General features: G+C 43.4%; 1 protein-coding gene and 1 long non-coding RNA gene across 5 annotated transcripts in view; one reads left to right on the forward strand and one right to left on the reverse strand.

The window, feature by feature from the left end:
• The window catches only part of LOC137229477 (uncharacterized), a 35,336-nt gene extending 29,131 nt beyond the window's left edge, over positions 1 to 6,205 (reverse strand). For all 3 annotated transcript variants that reach the window (XR_010945694.1, XR_010945693.1, XR_010945692.1), the window contains exon 1: positions 5,597 to 6,205. This is a non-coding gene — a long non-coding RNA (uncharacterized lncRNA). The remainder of the gene's footprint in view (positions 1 to 5,596) is intronic.
• Positions 6,206 to 6,356: 151 nt separating this feature from the next.
• Positions 6,357 to 20,986, forward strand: part of NUB1 (negative regulator of ubiquitin like proteins 1) — a 28,034-nt gene continuing 13,404 nt past the window's right edge. The window contains exons 1-8 of one of the 2 annotated variants that reach the window (XM_067747481.1): positions 6,357 to 6,484; positions 8,938 to 9,055; positions 11,524 to 11,691; positions 13,398 to 13,456; positions 14,479 to 14,549; positions 17,237 to 17,419; positions 17,616 to 17,707; positions 18,968 to 19,074. In XM_067747481.1, coding sequence (XP_067603582.1) covers positions 6,414 to 6,484; positions 8,938 to 9,055; positions 11,524 to 11,691; positions 13,398 to 13,456; positions 14,479 to 14,549; positions 17,237 to 17,419; positions 17,616 to 17,707; positions 18,968 to 19,074 — 869 coding nt within the window. In that variant the 5' untranslated portion in view covers positions 6,357 to 6,413. Of the gene's footprint in view, positions 6,614 to 8,937; positions 9,056 to 11,523; positions 11,692 to 13,397; positions 13,457 to 14,478; positions 14,550 to 17,236; positions 17,420 to 17,615; positions 17,708 to 18,967; positions 19,075 to 20,986 lie in introns of both variants that reach the window. The other variant, XM_067747482.1, reaches the window with a different exon arrangement.

Consider the following 20,986-nt stretch of genomic DNA (forward strand, 5'->3'; position numbering starts at 1 on the left):
AAAACAAAACAAAATAGAGCAACCAACAACCACAACAAAAACTCTAAGTATAGAAAAAGCTTTACATCGAAGATGACCTTCGCCACTGTAAATAGTGAATCATTAGAAACAACCTCGCAACTAGTTGTCTGCAATCAATATCCAGTTCCCTTGCTCCGTAATTATGATGGAATCCCTGACCTAGGTCAGCACATGGCTGTCAAAATTTATGACTACATTTCCCAGCCTCCCTTGCGCCCAGGTGACCATGTGACTAAGTGCTGGCCAATGGAGATACAAGCAAAAGTGAGGATGTGGCTTCTGACTGAGGCTCCCCTACTCTCTGCCTAGAATGTGGATGTAGTCGTGAGCCACCTGGGACTGTGCTGATGTGGGCAGCACCCTGGGGATGGCAGAGCAAGGAGATGGAAAAAGCCCCTTTGTCTGCACTGTGGAGCCACCATACTAGAGCTGGTCTGTTCGGATAAGAAAACTGTAAATTCAAATTTCCCTTTGTTTGTTTGTTGGCCACGCCACATGGCTTGCAGGATCTCTGACCAGGGATCGAACCTGGGCACCGGCCCGTGAGCCATGGCCGCTGAGCCTGCGCGTCCGGAGCCTGTGCTCCGCAACGGGAGAGGCCACAGCGGTGAGAGGCCCGCGTAACGCAAAAAAAAAAAAAAAAAAAAAAAAAAAAGAACGTATGTTACAGATTTTATTGAACTTATGAGGGAAATTAGGCAGATGTTATAAGGTGCCAAGAAGCACAAATTCATATGGAGTAAAGGAATGTTGAAATGAATGGAAAATGGAGGTAAAACTGGCTTTCCACAGGGTAGGAGGGAAGACACTTGAACCTTTACCTGAAAGAACAGAATCTGCTTAGTTACAGACAGGAATTCTGCATTGCTATTAGTTACCTACAGTTAGTTAGAGTTGTGAAATAGCTTCCTGGGTCTGATCAGGTGGAAGGGTGTGTTAACAGATAATGGGTACTTTTCCATCAAAGTACAAATGTTTTTCTCCAAAAGGAAGGTTAAAAGAACCTTCAGTGATGGTATCAGCTCTGGACTACAGACCTCTGGACTCCTTTGAAGGGAGAAAAATAAACCCCTATTTTCTTAAGTAATAATTGTTGGTTTCTGCTAAACGCGCCAGGGAAGTCCCATCACTTTTACTTTTTAATTTACACAGTGGTCCATCAATAAATTGAATGTCCACTCTCAGGGGTTATAAAGCAGCTTGCAGCAGACCAACGTTCCCACTAACAACAACTAGAAAAGCCAGAAAGAAATGTCAGAATCCATCTCTTTGAAGGCAGTGAAGAGCTGCTGAAGAGACAAGAACTGGAGGAGTTAAGACTCCAGAAAGCAGGGGCTTCCCTGGTGGCGCAGTGGTTAAGAATCCGCCTGCCAATGCAGGGGACACGGGTTCGATCCCTGCTCTGGGAAGATCTCACATGCTGTGGAGCAACAAAGCCCATGCGCCATAACTACTGAGCCTGCGCTCTAGAGCCGATGAGCCACAACTACTGAACATGCGTGCCACAACTACTGAAGCCCACGCACCTAGAGCCCATGCTCCTCAACAAGAGAAGCCACCGCAATGAGAAGCCTGCGCACCTCAACAAAGAGTAGCCCCCGCTCGCCACAACTAGAGAAAGCCCACGTGCAGCAACAAAGACCCAACGCAGCCAAAAATAAAAACAAAACAAAACAAAAAGACTCCAGGGAGCAGAGAAACCCAGAGGGTGAGCAAATGTCTGTAGCCACTTTTATTTGCCCTGAGGGCATCTGCCAATTCTGGACACAGGCATGAGGCTGAGGATCCACACTTTGAATCCGCAGAGGGCCACTGCTGGGGACAGGCAAGCAGCAGAGATTTTGGCAGAGACCGAGTGGGGAATTCCAAGGACATGTGCCAGATTCTGGGCAACTCTGTATTTCAAGAAACTGAAATTTAAGTGGAAAGCCTCTGAAAAGCAGAGGAAGCTTTTGATAGACTTGCAAGGTGAAGATTTGCATTTGAGACCTGCTGGGGTGCTGATGGGGTGGGTCACTGCAGAGCAAACTCCAGGCTCCCAGGTGGAAGTTGGAGACACAGAGGTAGACTGAGCCCTACCAGGATCTCAATGCAGCTGTGACTCAGTACCAGATTGGCTACTCTTCTCATTGGTCTCGTGGAGGAAGGGGTAAACCCTCCCTGAAGGATAATAACATTTGAAGCCTCTACAACTTTTTACAAGCAAAATTTGCCATCTAGGGACTTCCCTGGTGGCACAGTGGTTAAGAATCTGCCTGCCAATGCAGGGGACACGGGTTTGAGCCCTGGTCCAGGAAGATCCCACATGCCGCGGAGCAACTAAGCCTGTGTGCCACAGCTACTGAGCCTGCGCTGTAGAGCCCGCAAGCCACAGCTACTGAGCCCGCAGGCCACAGCCACGGAAGCCCGCGTGCCTAGAGCCCGTGCTCTGCAACAAGAGAAGCCACCGCAATGAGAAGCCCGCGCACCGCAACGAAGAGTAGCCCCCGCTCGCTGCAACTAGAGAAAGCCCACACAGAGGAACGAAGACCCAACACAGCCAAAAATAAATAAAATAAATTTATAAAAAAAAAATTTGGCATCTAATAAAAAATTACTGGATATATGAAAAACCAGAGAGAACAGACAATAGAAACAGATCCACAGTTAATCCAGATACTGAAGTTACCTGACTAAAATTACTACGGTTAACATGTTCAAGAAAATAGAGTAAAAGATGGAGAATTTTACTTGAGTATTGAAATCTGGAAAAATAAATCAAATGGAAGCCCTAGAGCTAAAAAGTACATTAAATAAAATTATGAATTCAGTATATTAGACACAACAGAAGACAGGGTTTTAACCACTGGACCGCCAGGGAAGTCCCCCTCTGACTTTATTTTTAATTTTCTTGCATAATATGTGATTTATAAGGAGTTAAATTTAAAAAAAAAAGTATTCTAGCATTCCACAGAAGTTCCTCAAACTGTAAGCCTACAGCAATGATTAGCTACTTTCTTGCCTCCATAGTCACCTTAGTTTTAATTCATCCCTAAATTCAAATCACAAAACAAATGTTGTATATAGAATTCTTTTTAACTTTAAAAATGGATTAAACAGTAGAACACAGATAGATTACCCAGAACTTAATTCAATAGTATTGATACCATGGTTTAATTTACTTCATCATCTCTGCCCTTATTTTATTTTATTTTTCAAAGTTAGTACATTGCCTACGTATGCATCTTTTGGGAGACAGATGAATGGAGTACTTGTGTTAAACATCTGGGGCCAGGATATGTCAGAGATTCAAAACCAGGACACAGAACATGAGGGCTAAATGCTTCTAGAATGATTCTACCCGAGTCACAGGTGAGCAGGTCAGGTCCTTTCTGATAGTACCTGAGATCTATCCTCCCAGCCCGTGTTTCCTGAGCCTCGGAGTAACTCTCATCTGATATTTTCATAACTTCTTTCAGCTTCTATCATTTTCAAGGGTGAATGAAATTATGCATTCCCAATCAGATGCGAACAAACCTCCCTCTCCACCTGCTTGTTTTCTCTGTTCCTTCTACATTCCTCTCATCCAGCCAAGATGCTGAATAAAATGACCATATCTCCTAATATCAGTGAGACTGAAAACTTATCAGACTGCAAGTATGAATCATCATTCAAATTCCCCCCGAAATTCTAGTTTATAACCACTCCTCGGAAATTCCCATTTATAAATAGAAAAATCAAGAATGAAGTTATTTTCTTTTTAAATCCATTTCTCCATCTATAAAAACATTAGTTTACCACACAACTTAACCCACTGCATGTATATTGTTCTGATCCAAGCAACTATAAATAAAGCTGAACTGCCAAAACTTCCTATTTCTTTTCATTTTTTCTAGCAAGAATTGGTCACATTTAGCATTAAATTTCACTGTCATGCAAAGGATGTTTAAGGATTTTCTGGTTTTACTCCACCGGAAGTAGGATCAATTATGCAGAAGTCCCCTGATTCTCTATCACCACAAAACCCACAGCAACCAAAACACATACACAAATTAAGAAGAATTCTTCATCTCAAGAAATTGCAGTTGAAGCCACTAAATGTAAGAACAACAGAAAAGAGGCAGATTAATAAAATATAGTAAGAACCATAAAAGTTGAATTATGCACTTTCATCTTGATAGATACTGCTATATCGCCCTCTTAAGAGTTGGACCAATTTAACCTTCCACACGTAAGGTATGAGGGTGCCTATTTCCACATAGCCTTGTTATCATAGCATGGTATCCAATTTTTTTTCAGTCTGAGAGGTAAAAAGTGGTATTTTGGTGTAGTTTTATATTTAGTATCTCATCATGAATGAGATGAGTAATTTTTTGTATGCTTACAAACCATTTGTATTTCCTTTTCAGTGAATCATATTTTAGTAGCTTTTGCCCAGTTTTCTACTTTGGTCTTTTTCTTATCAAATTGTGAGAGTTCTTTATGTACTAAAGAGATTTGTCTCTGATGTGAACTGGCGATATTTTCCCCCGTTTTGCCATTTGTCTTTCGCCTTGACTAAGAAGTTGATTTGGCCCAAGGTAAAGAACTTTAATTTCAAAGCTTTCCTAAGTGTTTGTGTACTCAAAGGAGGCTACGGAGGTAGGAGACTCTTGTTTGGAAAGACACAGCCACCTGCCTGCTTCCTATGCCCTGTCAGGCCCGTGGGCAACGCCTGCAGGTCAGCGGAGGAAAAAAGGGAACGGATGTTGCTCGCATGGTGTGTGCAGAGTCCTCCCGGTGGGGCCAGGAACACTGGCACACAGGGCACCTTTGGGAACACGTTTCTCTGCCCGAAGATGGATTTAGGCGCACATCCCACCCGAGGCTTCCCCCAGAGAGTGGGAGGGCACCAGGAGGGGGGGGTCGTGTTTCCCTCTCCTGGTGGAGGGTGTCAGAGCGTGTGCAAAGCCTCTTTCAGACCATCCGCGGTTCCTGGTGTGATTCTAGACCCAACACATCCATTTTGGGAAAGGTGATGCAGGGGCTACTCGTGTCCTGGGGATTGTCCCGGTGTAGTGAGAGGACCAGATCCTAGCGCACAGTTTCTCCACGGTGCCCCAGCGGGCAGCGGTACTGTCGTCCCGGGTGAGGTGGGGGCCAGGTAGCTTGCCCAGGTACCCAGGGCTGGAACCGGCTGCCGGGTGTCGGGCCCAAGCTCTCAAGCCCCAGCCCTCGGCAGTGCTAGAGCGGGTCCAAGGAAGGGCCTTGGGATTCGCAATGGAAGGGCCAACAGCCTCACCAGAGTAAACTTTCTGGGGTCTGAGGCGGATTCTAGCTTCCATTCCCGGGTCCTGCCAAGGGCGGGTGTAACCATCTCTCAAAGCTCGGCCAGGACCTGTGCTCAACCACCCAGGCTCTGCTCTCGACCTCTGAGCATTTCACACAATGCCCTCAAGATTTTATGCACCCTTGTATTTTTGTTTTTTGGCCGCGCCACGTGGGATCTTAGTTCCCCGACCAGGGATGGAACCCGCACCCCCTGCACTGGAAGCGCAGAGTCCTAACCCCTGGACCGCCAGGGAAGCCCCTGTGCACCCTGGTCTTATTTCCTCACCTAGACATCCGACATCGGCCGCGCAGAGGTTTACGTGTATTGACCACATCCGACGGCAGAGCACTTCGGCAGCAGGCGGATCTCCACAGATCTCGTCGCCGACAGCGTGTGGGGACCGGGTCAGGAGGGCCAGCAATGAGCGGAGAGGCGCGAGGGCAAGGGACTGGGAAGTTCACCGAGGGGAGGCCCCGGCGGGGTGATGGACGGCGGGATGAAAAGCCAGACTTTAGGGGGAACATCACATCTGGCCCAGCCTGGCGGGGGGGGGGGGCGGACCCGGCTGCAGAAGGTCCAGACTCTCCCTCGGGGGGGAAGAAGGGACTTCCTGCCAGGTGCTCTGGCCTCTTTCGAGGTTTCTGGAGAAACGAAGCCAGGCTCCATTTCCTCTGAAGTCAGGCAAACCGGGCCGGGCCAGCAGTCCCGCCCTGACAGTTCCTCAACCCTCAGAGGCTAGGCCGGCGGTTTCCCCAGCTCCCGGCTGAGGCCCGCAGCAGCCAGCCGTCCGAGTCTTCCCGCCAGCCCCGCCCCCGCCCCCGCCCCCCAGGAAGGCCGGGGTGGGGTCTTCGCCTCAGCTCCTTCTCGCTCTTCCCTCTGCCCGCCCACATCTTCCCCCAGCCTCCAGCCAGCGTCCCCGCCCCAACCCCGCCCCACCCTTGTCCCGCACTCCCGCCACCCCCCGGTCCGTCTTATCCCCGCCCACAGCCTACCCACAACCCCGCCCCCACATTAGCCCCGCCCACAACCCTGCTTCTCCGCCGCGTGGGGGCGGGGCGGCCCGGCGACAGAGGCTGCGGGGGCGGGGCCGGCCTCACCCGGAATGAAAACAAACTGCGGCCGCCGGCGCATCCGGGCATTCGGCGGGTTACGGTTGGCGCGGCGGTGGCGCAGGTGAGGAGACGGCGGCCGAGCGTCGAGTCCCAGACCCGGGTCTCAGCCGCGCCGCCTGGCGCCCCCGCTCCCCCGGCGCGACCCCTACGCCAACCCCGTGTGGGTCGGGCGCGACCGCAGCGGCGGGAGGTGGGCGCCCTGCGCGGAGGCTCGGCCGGGACTGGGGTCGGCGGGCTGGGGTTTCAGGTTGCGCCGGCATTTCGCCGCGCCCTGGGTTTGCTCTGGGCTGGGCTGAGGTGCTGGGTACTTAAAAAGAAGATTGAATAGTGTCTTTGGAGGGAGAAAGAGAAATGTATGTATATATTAAAATTAATTAGCCATACAAAAAGCTTGAGTCATAACACTGTAATTCCAGATATGCCATTTGGGATTTATTTGCAAAGACAGATTTTCTTTGCTGTTTAATGAGAAAACACTTTATTTTCTCCAGCCTTGACGATCTGATTCTGTATTTCTCAACTCTTTCCTATACTCTTATTTTTTAATACAAGATTCTTGTAATAGTCTGCCTAAGAGAAAAATTAATGTATTTTGAATGAATATATATATAGATATATATTTGAAAAGCTCTGGGGAAAGGTAGCGTTGATCGATTTATTACAAAAGTGAAAGTGAAATTTTAAAGGAACGTTTTATATCTTTTCGCTTTCAGTTTAGAGCAGTAGTGCTAATGAATTTCTGCTTTTGGTGGGGACTGTGTTGCCGAACATTCTATGGCATCCATGAAACGTTCAGTTCTCCAGTTAAAATCGGAAACTGATTTATTAAACCTTTTTCCCTTTTGATTTAAAATATGTATCCTCGTTTATTCGGCTGTCTGGAAGTGAAGTTTTGTAAGTTTCAAGACAGTGGTGTAATCTTTTCTCAAACATAAGTGGTGGTTCATAGATCCTCCTTGCTGTTTATTTGCTGGTTGGGTGGAGTGTGGGCCGCACACTAGGTTTAGGAAGTCCCTTGAGACTTTGGTCAGGTAGCTACTTGGATGGCAGAGGGCTGTGCGTTCAGCCTTACAGATAGCTTGGCTCCAGTAAATGGCCCTCTCCCCACAAGTGATACTTTCATGGGAATTTCTGAACATTTATCAGTAGAGAACTAACTTTGTGTAGTGGTCCTGTAAGTTGTGTTTGGAAAGCTAATGCTCGTAAGTGCTAATATGCTTTTCTGTGTGAGAAGCAGTTTATTAGTGCTTGAAAATCTGGGGTTCTTTTGTAGGTTACCTGGATGCACACAGCCCCCTCTTTGATGTGTTTTTTTTCTTTATCCCTTTTCTCCCCGCTATCCTGATTACCCTCTTTCTTGCCTCCAAATTGATATAAAATAGATATGAACTTTCTTTTAAAACACTTGTTTATGGAATACACTTAAGTTCTCAAACTTGATTTAAAAATCAGGTGAATTGAGTTTTGGGGAGTGTGGAATACAGGCCCAGAATAAAAAAAGGAAAGTTACTTATCTAGGTTACATTAACTCTTACATATTTTTTCACTCTCTAGAATGTGTCTTCATCCTTCAAGAGTAATAGCTTTTGACTTTTCTTACTGCTTGTCTGTTTTGGCTGTACTGCCCCTGTCAGCTGTTTGACTCTCTAGCCGCCTCACTCACCCCTTTGAATTGGTGTGCTAGTGAAGGTGGAGTAGACAGCTCCATTGCTGTGTGTGATTCTTTGGGAGAGAGTAGTTACATGCACAGGAGAAGCAGCAAGGGATTTCGCGATAGAAGGCAGAATCCAGTGGTCCAGTGTTGTAGGTAGAAGTCCCAGTGCTAGTTATGCTGCTGCCTAATTTTGCATCCTTGATTGAGTCATTTTACAAACTTGGGCCTTGGTTTTCTCATCTGTAAAATGATGACCCAGCCAGTATTGATTTGAATAGTATATGTAGATTTGCTTTTATGCTTTATCACAAAATAGCATGCATAACTTTCTAGTATTGTAAACACTAAATTTTTAATTTAAAAAATTCAGATATAGAAAATATTTGTTATGGATAGTTCATGGTTCAAGCTAGCTTTTCTTCATGTTTACCTGCCAAGGTGATTGGTCTTTTGTGTTGAAATAGCCAATATACAGGAGAATTGATAAGCTCTGCATCGAATTGTTTAAGTTCACTACTTTAGGGATTTATCTTATCTTTTCTCTTAGAGAATAATAGCAGGTTAAGAAATAGAAAAGTGTAATAAACCTTGCTACATATTAGCAACTTTGAAATATGTATTTTTATGTAATATATATAATTGCATATGTAATACATATTTCAGTCTGTATATAATATATATATCTTTTAGAGAAGCCTGGAGCTAGTTAAAACCTAGTCTAAAAGTAAGTTAGACTAAACTGGAGGAGGAGTGGAGGAGACCTCTGCTTACTCTAGAAAACCCGTCAGTGTATTAGTTAAGTTATAAAACACTTTGAAATGTGGCATGGGGTATCAGTGATGTACTGTTTTGCTTTCAAGGATGGCGCAAAAGAAATATCTCCAAGCAAAATTGACCCAGTTTTTAAGGGAAGACAGAATTCAACTCTGGAAACCTCCATATACAGATGAAAATAAAAAAGTTGGTTTGGCATTGAAGGTATTTTCCTTTTAAGACATTAATAATTAGTAGTGTTGTAAGTCTCCTTGGTAAGAAAGATTCTGAAGTCACCAGAAATTGCCAGGCACAACCAGGTAAACCTTTGGCATAACCAAAAACATGAGTGAAAAGCAGGTCCCACATTTTATTAGCAGTTGGCAAGCTTATTTTTATTTAAAAAGATTTTATTTATATGAGAATGGTATCTAATTATTTTGGCATATATCATTTCTAATACCTTCATGATGTTACCTAAGTTTATTAATCTGGATGTTCCTGCTAGCAGAGCAGTTCCAGTGCCAGAAGCTTAGTGTGTGACCTGTTCAGGGTTAGTGTCCTGGTGGGTTCTCAGCCCTCCTTGCTACTGTGGTCTGCTGTAAAACAATGCTTCCCTCCCCCAGCTTTGTTTACACTATGGCTATCTGTTCATTTTTCCAAAATATATTTTCCTGATAATTATGCCTTGGTTTTTTATGGTATCATCAGAAATGGCATCATTTTACATAAGTGAAACTTCTAGAAATTGAAGTTTGCCTGCCTTTTGAAGCTGAGGAACATTAATCATTTTTGATAGAAATCTATTATATTGGAATATCCTAGAATGTACTTCTCTGTTTTCTCAGTCTGAGTATATTGAGATAAACAGTGTAACATTTATCAAGGACTAAGGATTGTCAGGAGGGCATCAAATTGTCCTGTGTTGTGACACAATGACGTGCTTGGGAGGTGATAGTGATAGCTGTGTCAGGGTCTTAGGGTTTTCCTGTCTCTCTTGTTCCTGACAGGACTCACTTTTTAGTTTTTGCAAACCTTCTGATCTTTCTTCTGAATTTGCTTGTTATAATTTCTTGGCTTAGAAACTAGGTGTGGCATAATAAGAAAGCTGCTTTCTGTCCCCAGTTCCTGGCACGGAGCTCCTAAAACCCTTGGAAATTCCCGAGTGGTAAGGGTGACAGGGGCATCTTTTGTTCTAAGAGGCAGCTCTTTGGAGAGAGCTTCAGGGTGGGGCTGCTCGCCTAAAAGACCAGACTTTGATTAGAAGCTTGGAACTTGCAGCCCTACCCTCCAGCCTCTGGTGAGGGCAAAGGGCTGGAGATCAAGCTACTCACCAGCGGCCAGTGATTTTATCAATCGTGCCTACATAATGGAGCCTTCATAAAAACCCTTAAATGATGGATTTGGGGAGCTTCCAGATTGGCAGACACGTCCCTGCGCCAGAGAGTAGCACACTCCAGCTCCACAGGAACAGAAGCTCCTGCTCTCTGAACCCTTCCAGACTTTGCCACATGTACATCTCCATCTAGATGTTCATTTGTACTCTTTATAATAAACTGTAATAATAAGTAGAGCATTTTCCTGAGTTCTGTGGAGTTGTTCTAGCAAATTACCAAGCCTGAAGGGGTAGGGGTTGTAGGGACCCTTGACTTTGTAGCCAAGTCAGACAGAAGTGTGGGTAACCTGGTGCCTGAAATGAAGGCAGACTTGTGGGATTGAGCCCTTAGCCTGTGGAGTCTGCCTCTAACTCCAGATCGTTAATGACAGAATTGAATTGAATTGTAGGACATCCAGTTGGTGTCAGGAGGGGGAAAAAAACCCTCACTGAGTAATTATGTTTTCTAGAGAATTACAGAAAGTTTCGGGTTTTTAAAAATTTATTTTATTTATTTATTGTTGGCTGTGTTGGGTCTTAGTTGCTACGCACGGGCTTTCTCTAATTGCAGTGAGCGGGGGCCACTCTTCTTTGTGGTGCACCGGCTTCTCACTGTGGTGGCTTCTCTTGTTGCAGAGCATGGGCTCTAGGTGCACGGGCCTCAGTAGTTGTGGCCCACGGGCTCTAGAGCGCAGGCTCAGTAGTTGTGATGCACAGGCTTAGTTGCTCAATGGCATGTGGGATCTTCCCGGACCAGGGCTCAAACCCGTGTCCCCTGCATTGGCAGGCAGATTCTTAACCACTGCGCCACCAGGGAAGTCCTCTGATCTGTTTTGTAACTTATGTGTATCATGAACATCTCCCCTATTATAAACATATACTTACACCGTCGTATAACCTGACTTGTTCTCACAAGTTAGGAAAATTAGAATGTTCTCTGTTTGTGTTTTTGGTTTTTTTGTCCCCACCCTTTAGTGGTATTGAACAGTTCATTATTCCTTAAAATAATTGTGTATATACTGCAGTTACATAAGTCACAGCCCACCTTGCTTTTCGCCTCTAGTGTAATCCCAACTGGTCTTACTTTCTCTCTTGGGCCTATTTTCCTGTCCTTTCCTGGTTTTGATGTTTCCCTGGGTCCTCTCTAAACTCTACACCTCTCAAGATGTCAAGCCACAGTCTGGATTTCACTATAACAGGGGTGACCACCACTCATTAGTTATTTTGCCTTAGAGTCCCACGTGCACTGTTCTGTATTATACTTTTTTTTTTTGAGTTGGTACTGTATTGATCTGTGTTTTTAAATTTTTCTTTATAGGACCTTGCTAAGAAGTACTCTGACAAGCTAGAATGTTGTGAAAATGAAGTAGAAAAGATAATAGAAGAAATACGTTGCAAAGCAGTGGAGCGTGGCACAGGCAATGAGCACTATAAAGCAACAGGAATTGCTACAATCGAAGTCTTCTTACCTCCACGGGTAAAAAAAGTGAGTAGTTTCCCCAAATTTACATAGTTACTAATACTTAGTTAACTTAATGATGTGATTAAATAAATGATGGGTTCTTTTTGAAGATACAATCCAAAGATAAAATTCTTTTCAGTTACTTTACATGTTGAACATTTACAAACTTAAAAGTCAATTTTATGGATTCTTAAGCTGGAACGTTTACAAAGTCGTCTGGCCTGCAGGCTTCACAGAGCTGTGCTTCAACATTCTTACATTTTCTAGAGTTTGAATGAACATTTAGCAAAAATGGGGAATACAAGATTACTTCAGATTTTCTAAAACTGTGTAGGACACATCACAAAGGAATTCGTCTTTTTTTTCTATGCCAGTGGAAGCCAGAGGCAGAGCTGAGTGCCCAAGCAGGGCCACCGTAACCTGGGCCACCTGTGTCAGGGCCGCGTCCTCAGTAGTTGAAGTCCAGAAATGCTACTGAGGCAGGGCACCCAAGGGTGCCTCTTCAGACTGATCAATGTTAATTATTCTCAGAAGAAATGAGAATAAGTGTGTATAAGAGTTACCATATGACCCAGCTATTTTACTCCAAGAGGAATGAAAACTATGTCTACACAAAAACTTGTACATGAACGTTTGTAGCAGCTCAATTCACAATAGCCAAAAGGTGGAAACAACCCAGATGTCTATCGGTGGATAAATGGAGTGCACGCATACAATGAATATTATTCAGCCATAAAAAGGAACGAAGTACCGATACTCTACAACATGAATGAACCTTAAAATCATTATGAAAGAAGCCAGACACAAAAAGCCACATATTGTGTTGTTCCATTGATAGGAAATATCTGGAGTAGGTGAATCCGTAGAGACAGAAAATATATTCATGGTTGTCTGTGGTGGGGGCAGGGGAGGGAATAGGAGGTATGGCACATGTTTGGTTGGGGAGATGGTGAAAATGTTCTGAAATTTGATTATGATAACGGTTGTCTAACTCTGTAAATATACTAGAAACCATTCACTCTTATACTTTAGACAGGGAACTTTAAGGTATGTAAGTTACCTCTCTATAAAGCTGTTAAAAATTTCTAGGAAAAACAAAGAGCTTTATTAGAAGAAGGAAATTATATATGTATCTATCTCAGAATGCCAGTTTGGGAATTTAAAGGGCAGTATGTATATACAGGACTCTTCATTGCTAGTATCAAGTACCTGGGAAACCAGACCACCAGTCAGAAAGCTGATTGGTGAGTATGGAATCAGAGCAGATGATTTGCATGGTCTCATAGGTGTCGCTGGTGGTCCCGTATTTTCCTCTGAAGCCCAGCCATCCGAGAAGGAAAGGTTCCAGGAACATGTCTTGCTGCTCCCTCCTCACTGGGAGCGCCGAAGGGACTATCTCTTTTGCTCACTGAGGTGGCCCTAGTGCCAGAGGTTGTGGGATGGGTCCTTGTGGAGCAGAGGCCAGCTCCCTTGAGTAGACAGGGGACAAACCCCAGTGAGCAGCTGACCTTCCCCCAGAGACTGAAGCCCTGCCTGTGGTGCCACACTGCTGCCCCCTTGAGGACTTACGGGTCACAGGGTCAGCACACGTCAGGTTTTGTTCAATAGCTTCATGCTAGGCATGCGAGTATTTACATCATCTGATATCAACCTGTCTGGTTTTATAGGCAGAATAACAGCTCCAAAAATGTCAAATTCAAGTGCATTCTATTTGTCTTATTTTTAAATAGGATAGGAAAAACTTGTTGGAGACCCGACTGCATGTCACTGGCAGAGAACTGAGGTCTAAGTAAGTATCTGTGTGCCCTGTGCCCCAGGTGCTCTCGGCTCTTTTACACCCGCTCATTTGATCCTCCCTGGCCATCCTGTAAGAGAGATGGGGCAGGTTTGATTATCGTCACTGAATGGAAGGGAAAATTGAGGCTTTGAGGCTGAAGGACTTATTCAGGCTCACACTGGCATTTAAGGGCAAAGTGAGAACTCAGGACTTGCAGCAATCTCTTCACTTCCTGGTGTAACTTGAGATCAGGTGGGAACTCTGGATGCATGTACTTGATACGTGTTTGAATCAATGAATGAGTGATAGAAATAGGAGACAGCCTGATATTGGCCAGATCATTAGTTTTGAATTTTATTCCTTAGTGCAATAATAGCTTGCTGTGGTGTTCAGTGAAGTATTTCAGCCAGTTTCAGGCTGTTTGCCCATTTGTAAAAAGAAAAAAAATACCTGCCTGTCACATACCAGTGAAAACCTAACTTTTGAGACCTGGTCAATTACTTCATCTACTTGTGTATTTTTAACTGGTAAGTATTTTGAATACCTCCAGGGATAGCCAGTCAGTGTTTCTTAAAGTGATTTTTCTCATTTTCTTCTTTGGTCTACATGAGGGCTGTTAGGGATGGATTCAGGAAGCATCATTCATTCAACACACAATGAGCAGAAGATTGTATGGAACAACTCCCCCTATTATGGGCTCCTCCTAGGAGACCGCAGAAGGTATAGAGGATGGCTTTTCTCCTGACATGCAGCTAGGGCCCTCCTGTTCAAACAGATACACAGCACCAGTGGTCTCTACTTCACAAGGAACCAAATAGTAAAACAGATAGTTTACAAAAGGACACTGTCTCTGACACAGTTTCAAATAACCATCTAGTAAGCTGACTTTATCTGAAGTAATGTTGTGAGTCAGTAAATTGGAATACTCGGTGTTTCTGAGAAGAATGTATAAAATAGCTATCATGATTAAAATCTATTTAATGGATAATAAATAACAAATTTGGTTACCTATAGTTTTCGGGTTTATTTTACAGGATAGCTGAAACCTTTGGATTTCAAGAAAATTATATCAAAATTGTCATAAATAAGAAACAACTTCAACTAGGTATGTTATGGCAAAGTATGCAGAATTTTTAAATCAAGTCAATAGAGAAATAATGACTTTGTATCTTTTTTTCTCACTCTTCCTCTGTTCAAAAATTTTGGTGGCTTTATCATGTATATAATGCAAAACCGATTATTTTAGAGTTTACTAAAATAAAAATGTAAAGCAGGAAGCAACTTTTCCAAAGATACTCAGTACAGGTCTGGTGAAATGTTACAGAATGGAAGTCTAGGCGTGCTCAAAGTAAAATAGAGTTTCTAGTAAATTCTCCCTGAGGGAGAAGAGCTAAAGCTGAGTGAAGACGGGGAGGAGGCTGCGGTGGGGAGCGCTCCAGACAGAGAGCCTCGTGTTACAGCTCCATCGTGTGAATTCGAGGGATTGAAAAGGTCTAATGTGGCCAAGTGTAGTAGGTGAGCGGAGGGTAGTGCTTCTTAAGGATGGAGGGCCAGGCAGTGAAGCCACATTGTAAAGATTATAGTGGTGCTTCTTAACCAAGGGTGATTTTGCCACCCAGGGGACATTTGGCGATGTCCGGAGACATTTTGGGTTGTCATGACTTGGTAGCAGGGGGCCAGGGGAGGTTGTGCTCATAACAGTTAATGGGAAGAGACCAGCAATGGTGCTGAACATCAAGGCACTGAACGGTCCCCACAACAGAGACTTAATGCAGCTCACGATGCCAGTAGTGCTGCTGAGGAACCCTGGACTTGAGCCTTACTCAGTATTAGAGGGCTTCTCTCTAGAGAGGTGGGAAGCCATTGATGCTGGGGAGCAGACACAATTATATTTGTGTTTCAAAGATCACTTTGGCTGCAGTAGGGGAATGGATGCGAAGGAGACACGAATGGCCTTGGGAGACCAGTTAGCTATTGCAGCAGTTCGGGCAAGCACTGTAGTCTGTTTGGTTTCCATTAGGTTCCTATGGCCTGCGGAGAGTCAGGTTCACATCCCAGCCTGATCTAATGCAGCCTTCACAGCCTAGCCCTAGTCGTCCTTTCCAGCATCACCTCTAGCCATTTCCTGTTACCTGTTTTAGATATCTTTGCACTGTTTGTCATCGCATCTCTATGTTAATTAGTTTGTGGTATCCTTCATTGGGCAGAAATCCTTGATTTTGATGTTATCACATCCATCAGTTTTTCACCTTATTGTTTGTGTTTTAAGAAGTTCTTTCCTCAAGCCCAGGGCTGCATGGATAGTCTCACCAGAGGTTTTTGTTTGTTTGTTGTTGTGGCTTTAAAATCTAATAAGATGGGCTTCCCTTTTGGCGCAGTGGTTGAGAGTCCGCCTGCCGATGCAGGGGACACGGGTTCGTGCCCCAGTCCGGGAAGATCCCATATGCCGCAGAGTGGCTGGGCCCGTGAGCCATGGCCGCTGAGCCTGCGTGTCCGGAGCCTGTGCTCTGCAACAGGAGAGGCCACAACAGTGAGAGGCCTGCGTACCGCAAAAAAAAAAAAAAAAAAAAAATCTAGTAAGATGAGTCTCCCTCTTGGCTCTTCTTTATCATGGTAAATTGGCCATTAATGGATCTTTCTTTTTCTTTTTTTTTTTTTCATTATTTATTTTTGGCTGCATTGGTCTTTGTTGCTGTGCATGGGCTTTCTCTAGTTGCGGCGAGCGGGGGCTACTCTTCGTTGAGGTGCGCAGGCTTCTCATTGCGGTGGCTTCTCGTTGCGGAGCATGGGCTCTAGGCATGCAGGCTTCCGTAGTTGTGGCTCGCAGGCTCTAGAGCGCAGGCTCAGTAGTTGTGGCACACGGGCTTAGTTGCTCTGCGGCATGTGGGATCTTCGCGGATCAGGGCTCGAACCCATGTCCCCTGCGTTGGCAGGTGGACTCTTAAACCACTGTGCCACCAAGGAAGTCCTCTATTTTTCAATATAAATGTTAGAATGGTTGTCGAGTTCCTAAATATGTATATGTGTATGTATATGTACGTATGCATATGAATGTGTGTCCAACTAGAGTTTTCAGAAATGTGTTCAAATTTATATGCTTATAGTTCATAATATTATTTTGGTATTTTATAATGTTTGCTATCTATATTTACCCTTTTTCGTTTTGTTTGTTGTTTTTTTGCATCTTTGACTTAATTTTTGTTAGGTTTGTATATTTGATTAATTTTTTTCATAGAGCCAGCTTTTGATTTTGTTCATATTCTCTTTCATTCTGTTCCATTGACTTCTACCTCTGTCTTTATTCCCATTTTTTATATGAGGACGTGGACAGTAAGTGGTTCACTCAGGGCTATAGAGTTAAGAAGGGATGGAACCCAAGGTGTTTGTTTTTACCCACTTCAGTAAATTACCTCTCACAGTGTGCCGCTGCACTCTGGCCTCCAGTCCATTGCTGAGAACTGGATTATATCTCCAGTTAGAGGGTGGGAGATATCACGTCTCTCTCTGTAGTAGATTCTCAAACAGGTGATTGCTTTAGTTTGATCTTATGATGAGAATAAAGAAAATTACAAAGGATTAATTTAGTCATCTCATTTTCCCTGGCTGATTTTAACCAGTGCTTAACAATAACATAGGTAAACAGCCAAATTTAAACATCTTCTTACCAATCATGTGGCATGGTGGTTTGCAAGTGCTGACGCAGGCTTAAGGATTCCATTTAACATAGAAGATGGCCTATTACCCAGTAAATTTAATGACTCTTTTTATAACATGCATTTCTGATTTTGACAGGGAAAACACTTGAGGAACAGGGAGTGACCCACAATGTAAAAGCTATGGTGCTCGAACTAAAACAGTCTGAAGAGGATGTGAGGAAAAACTCCCAGGTGGAAGAAGAAGAGCAGAATGAAGCCAGACTAAAAGAAAAAAGAATTCAGAGGACTAAGAGAGGCCTGGAGATACTGGCAGAGAGAGGTACACAGAGCTTCAGACTTTCGCTCAAGTCCTCAAAGGTGGCAGCAAATCACGCAGCAAATGGGCGGGAGCGTGCGTGGGAGGGGAGTATCATATTTCTTGTTGGCCTTTCTTCCCCTACAGTCTAACATTTTTAATGTCACCATCATTGCTTTTTAACATTGAACTAATGGAGTTCCTTTTGGTTTTGTTGCAGCTGAGATGGTGGTGGATCCAGAAACCACACCATACTTAGACATAGCTAACCAGACGGGCAGATCAATCAGAATCCCTCCATCAGAAAGAAAAGTAAGTACTGTAAGAAATGTATGGCTTGTTCTTTGATCTGCTGTCAGAGCAGAAGTGGTTTTCTATTTGTTTTATCTTGGAATGTTATTATAAAGGATTAGAAACAGCTTTCAGTCTCCAGCTCATAAACAGAGAACATGACCATATGATGAGCACTGCATCTGGCCGGCTCACCCTGTGAGTTTCAGTGCCTGAGTACAGAACGACAGGACCTCACTGTCCTGGAGCAGTGGCTTCCTGTGGCAGTGTTTGTTTTGCTGTAGTTTATTTTACTTGGGGGCCTCATTCCCTAAGGGACAGATCAGAAGGGGAGGCTGGGGTGCTAGGTAGTTTGGGAAAAGTGTGACAGATGATTCTGCCACCTCTTCCCCTGTCTCTCCACAGCCCCGTTCTCTAATTTGGAGTAAGGGTGAAGTGGTTTTACCTTTGAACATATCCAAGGGGGTCTTTCTAGCAGCATCTACAACTTGGCCCATGAGATCAGTCTCTGAGCTGGAGTCCAGTAGCTTCTTATATGAAAAGCTTTAGTGACTGTGGGTCAAGTTAATTTTAATTTTTTGGTCTTTAAAGGACACTTTTGAGTCGGTTTCACTATATGAATTATGGATTTAAAATTAAGGATTAAAGTTACGTTTTAATAAGAGCTTTGTAATCTCATTGAATTTATTTTTTTTGGCAACTGTTTGCCCACTGCAGATACTGCGTTCGTATATTAAATGATGATATTTAGATCTTTAGGGGAAACCTTTACAAAATGGAATTATATACAAATTCAAATCTAAAAATATTAATGAACTTTAAAGAAATTTGGATCACCTTGCAAAAATTGTTTTAGAAATGGTACAGTTGACAAATACTTCAGAAAAAAACCTGATTAAGAATAGAGAGTGAAATGAATGCTCTTTTTAGAAAAGATACAGTCATTACTGGCTGGTTTTTTATATGTTTAGTCTTAGGGATACTAGAAATAGATCTAGATCAGCCGATACTAAAATAAAGTGATGAAAACGAAGGGACAGGTGCCGGTTCTGACCATTTCAGCCATGTTAAATTGAGTTCTTGGTTTCAGTGTTTAAATGAAATGAAGGTTTAATGCTGTTTTCCTTAATTTTGGCTTTTAGATTTAGTTGCGATCTTGAGTTTTTTGTCTGTTTGTTTGTTTTCACAATATTTGATTTCTTTAGGCTTAATATGCTTTTAATATAATTCGTTTTATTATAGTTTAAAGTGATGTTGTTTTAAATCCTTATTTTTTCCTAGGCCCTTATGTTAGCTATGGGATATCATGAGAAAGGCAGAGCTTTCCTGAAAAGAAAAGAATATGGAATAGCCTTGCCGTGTCTGTTGGACGCTGACAGATATTTCTGGTAGGTGCTTTTGTACCTGGTGAAAGCAAGTTTGAAGGAGGATGACAGTTACACACAGCACCCTTCCCCCACCCCGTGCACTTCACACTTCCGATTTTCACCCAAGATGGTTAACATAAAAGAGTAGTTATGGTGTAGACTGATTTGTGAACTGTTTCTCCCCGTCGCATTTCTAATTGATCTCTCTTCCCTGTAAAGCATTTTATAAACATAGGCACTATTTTTTTACAACAAGCATGTAGGGTATCATGTCTGTTTCTTATGACATGTTGTCAGCCTGCACTGTCCGTTATAAGGTCCCTGTCAGCTTTTCACTTAGTGGTTTTGGTGTAGATGTTGATGAGCGTTCCCCAAATCCACTGTTTCATCAGGCGCTCCAAGATGGTGATAACGTATTATTCCTTCTGCATTTATTGCTGGAATTCTTTTGAAAAATATTTTTCCTTATCGCTGCTTGGTCCTCCTAAGGTACAATTTGTACAGAAAGACAGAATAAAATGCTGGGTTCTTTCTCTTTATTTTCTTCTTTTCAGAATAAATGAGTTGCTTCCCTAGCATCTTCCAAAGATGACATCACCGGTGAGGTTTCCCTGCTTTTTTTCTTTTTCTTTTAAGTATCAGTATGAGCTCATGGATTTTAACACATTTGATACACTTCACACCTCAGAGCTTAAATTGGCTGTCTTCAGCTGGCAGGTGGTCCTGCATCCTGGGGTAATCTTTGTAGTCTCTGCTCTCTCGTGGCCAGAGCTGGTCCAGACTCATCCTGAATATTTCCTGCCCCAGAGCAACAGCCAACACTTTCTCGAGGGCTCCTGGTTCCTCTTAATGGGAAACGGTACTGAGAAGCTATAATCCAGGCAGATGAAATATTTGAAAAATAGACTTGATGTTTGAAATATTCAAAAGGTAACAACGTCAGTGTTATTTTCTTTTCCGTTTTGAGGAACTCCCAATATATACATTCAAGAAGATAAATGTAAGTATATATAGTTTGCCAGCTGTACTGGCAGCACCCTTGTGTCTTAAGTGAACAAACTTAAATTTAAGCAAAAAGGGGGATTTATTGTCTAAAATATTTGGGAGGAGGGGGCAAAGCTGAAAGTAACCAGAACAAGGGCTTGGTGCCTCTCTGGTTTTCCTCCTCTGCCTCTTTGTCTTTGCTTTTTTCTGAGTGTCAGTTTTATTTTCTTCTGCTACAGGTAGCAGTGCAGGCTGTAAGTTAGGTCCTTAAATTCAGGTAAATTTTTTATTCGCTTCCATAATTGTTTCTAACTTTTTATTATGGAAAATTTCAAACATATAAAAATAGCAGCTAATATACTGAGTTCCCATACACTTGTAATCCAGCTTCAGCGGTTATTGAGGCATGGTTGACCTTGATCTGTCTGTATGAGCCTTTCTCAGTCTTTTCACCTTGGACACCTCCTTGAAATCATTATCAGGACTCAGGGAGACCCTGAGTAAAAAATAACTGCCTCTTCAGTTCATGGTACGTTAACATGTTCAGTGAGTAGTAGACATAATAATCCAATAATAATTGTCAGTGCCTTTTTAAGTAGAAGATACTGGTTTTTTCTACTGGGGATTCGTTCATGCAGGTCAACTTATTAGCGTAATTTTTGTGCGCCTTCCCTCTCTTGGTAAAAGAGATCAACTCTAATGCAAGTCAGCGGTGGAGGTGGAAGCAACTTAAGTTGTTCTTCCTTTGCCCCTTGATGTTTTTCCTGCCTGCTCCAAGTAGGCTCAAAGTTCTATCACAGCTTTCTTTTGTACATCTTGTGGTATGGTATGTAGTACGACTGAGAGTAATTTCTTTCCCCTATTTAAAGCTAAAAATGTAAGTTATACTTTTGGCCAAGATGGAGTAACAGGGACCGGATTTACCCTCTCGCCTGCAACAACTGAAAAA

The sequence above is a fragment of the Pseudorca crassidens genome, chromosome 8 (assembly GCF_039906515.1).
Source record: "Pseudorca crassidens isolate mPseCra1 chromosome 8, mPseCra1.hap1, whole genome shotgun sequence".
NCBI classification, from domain to species: domain Eukaryota; kingdom Metazoa; phylum Chordata; class Mammalia; order Artiodactyla; family Delphinidae; genus Pseudorca; species Pseudorca crassidens.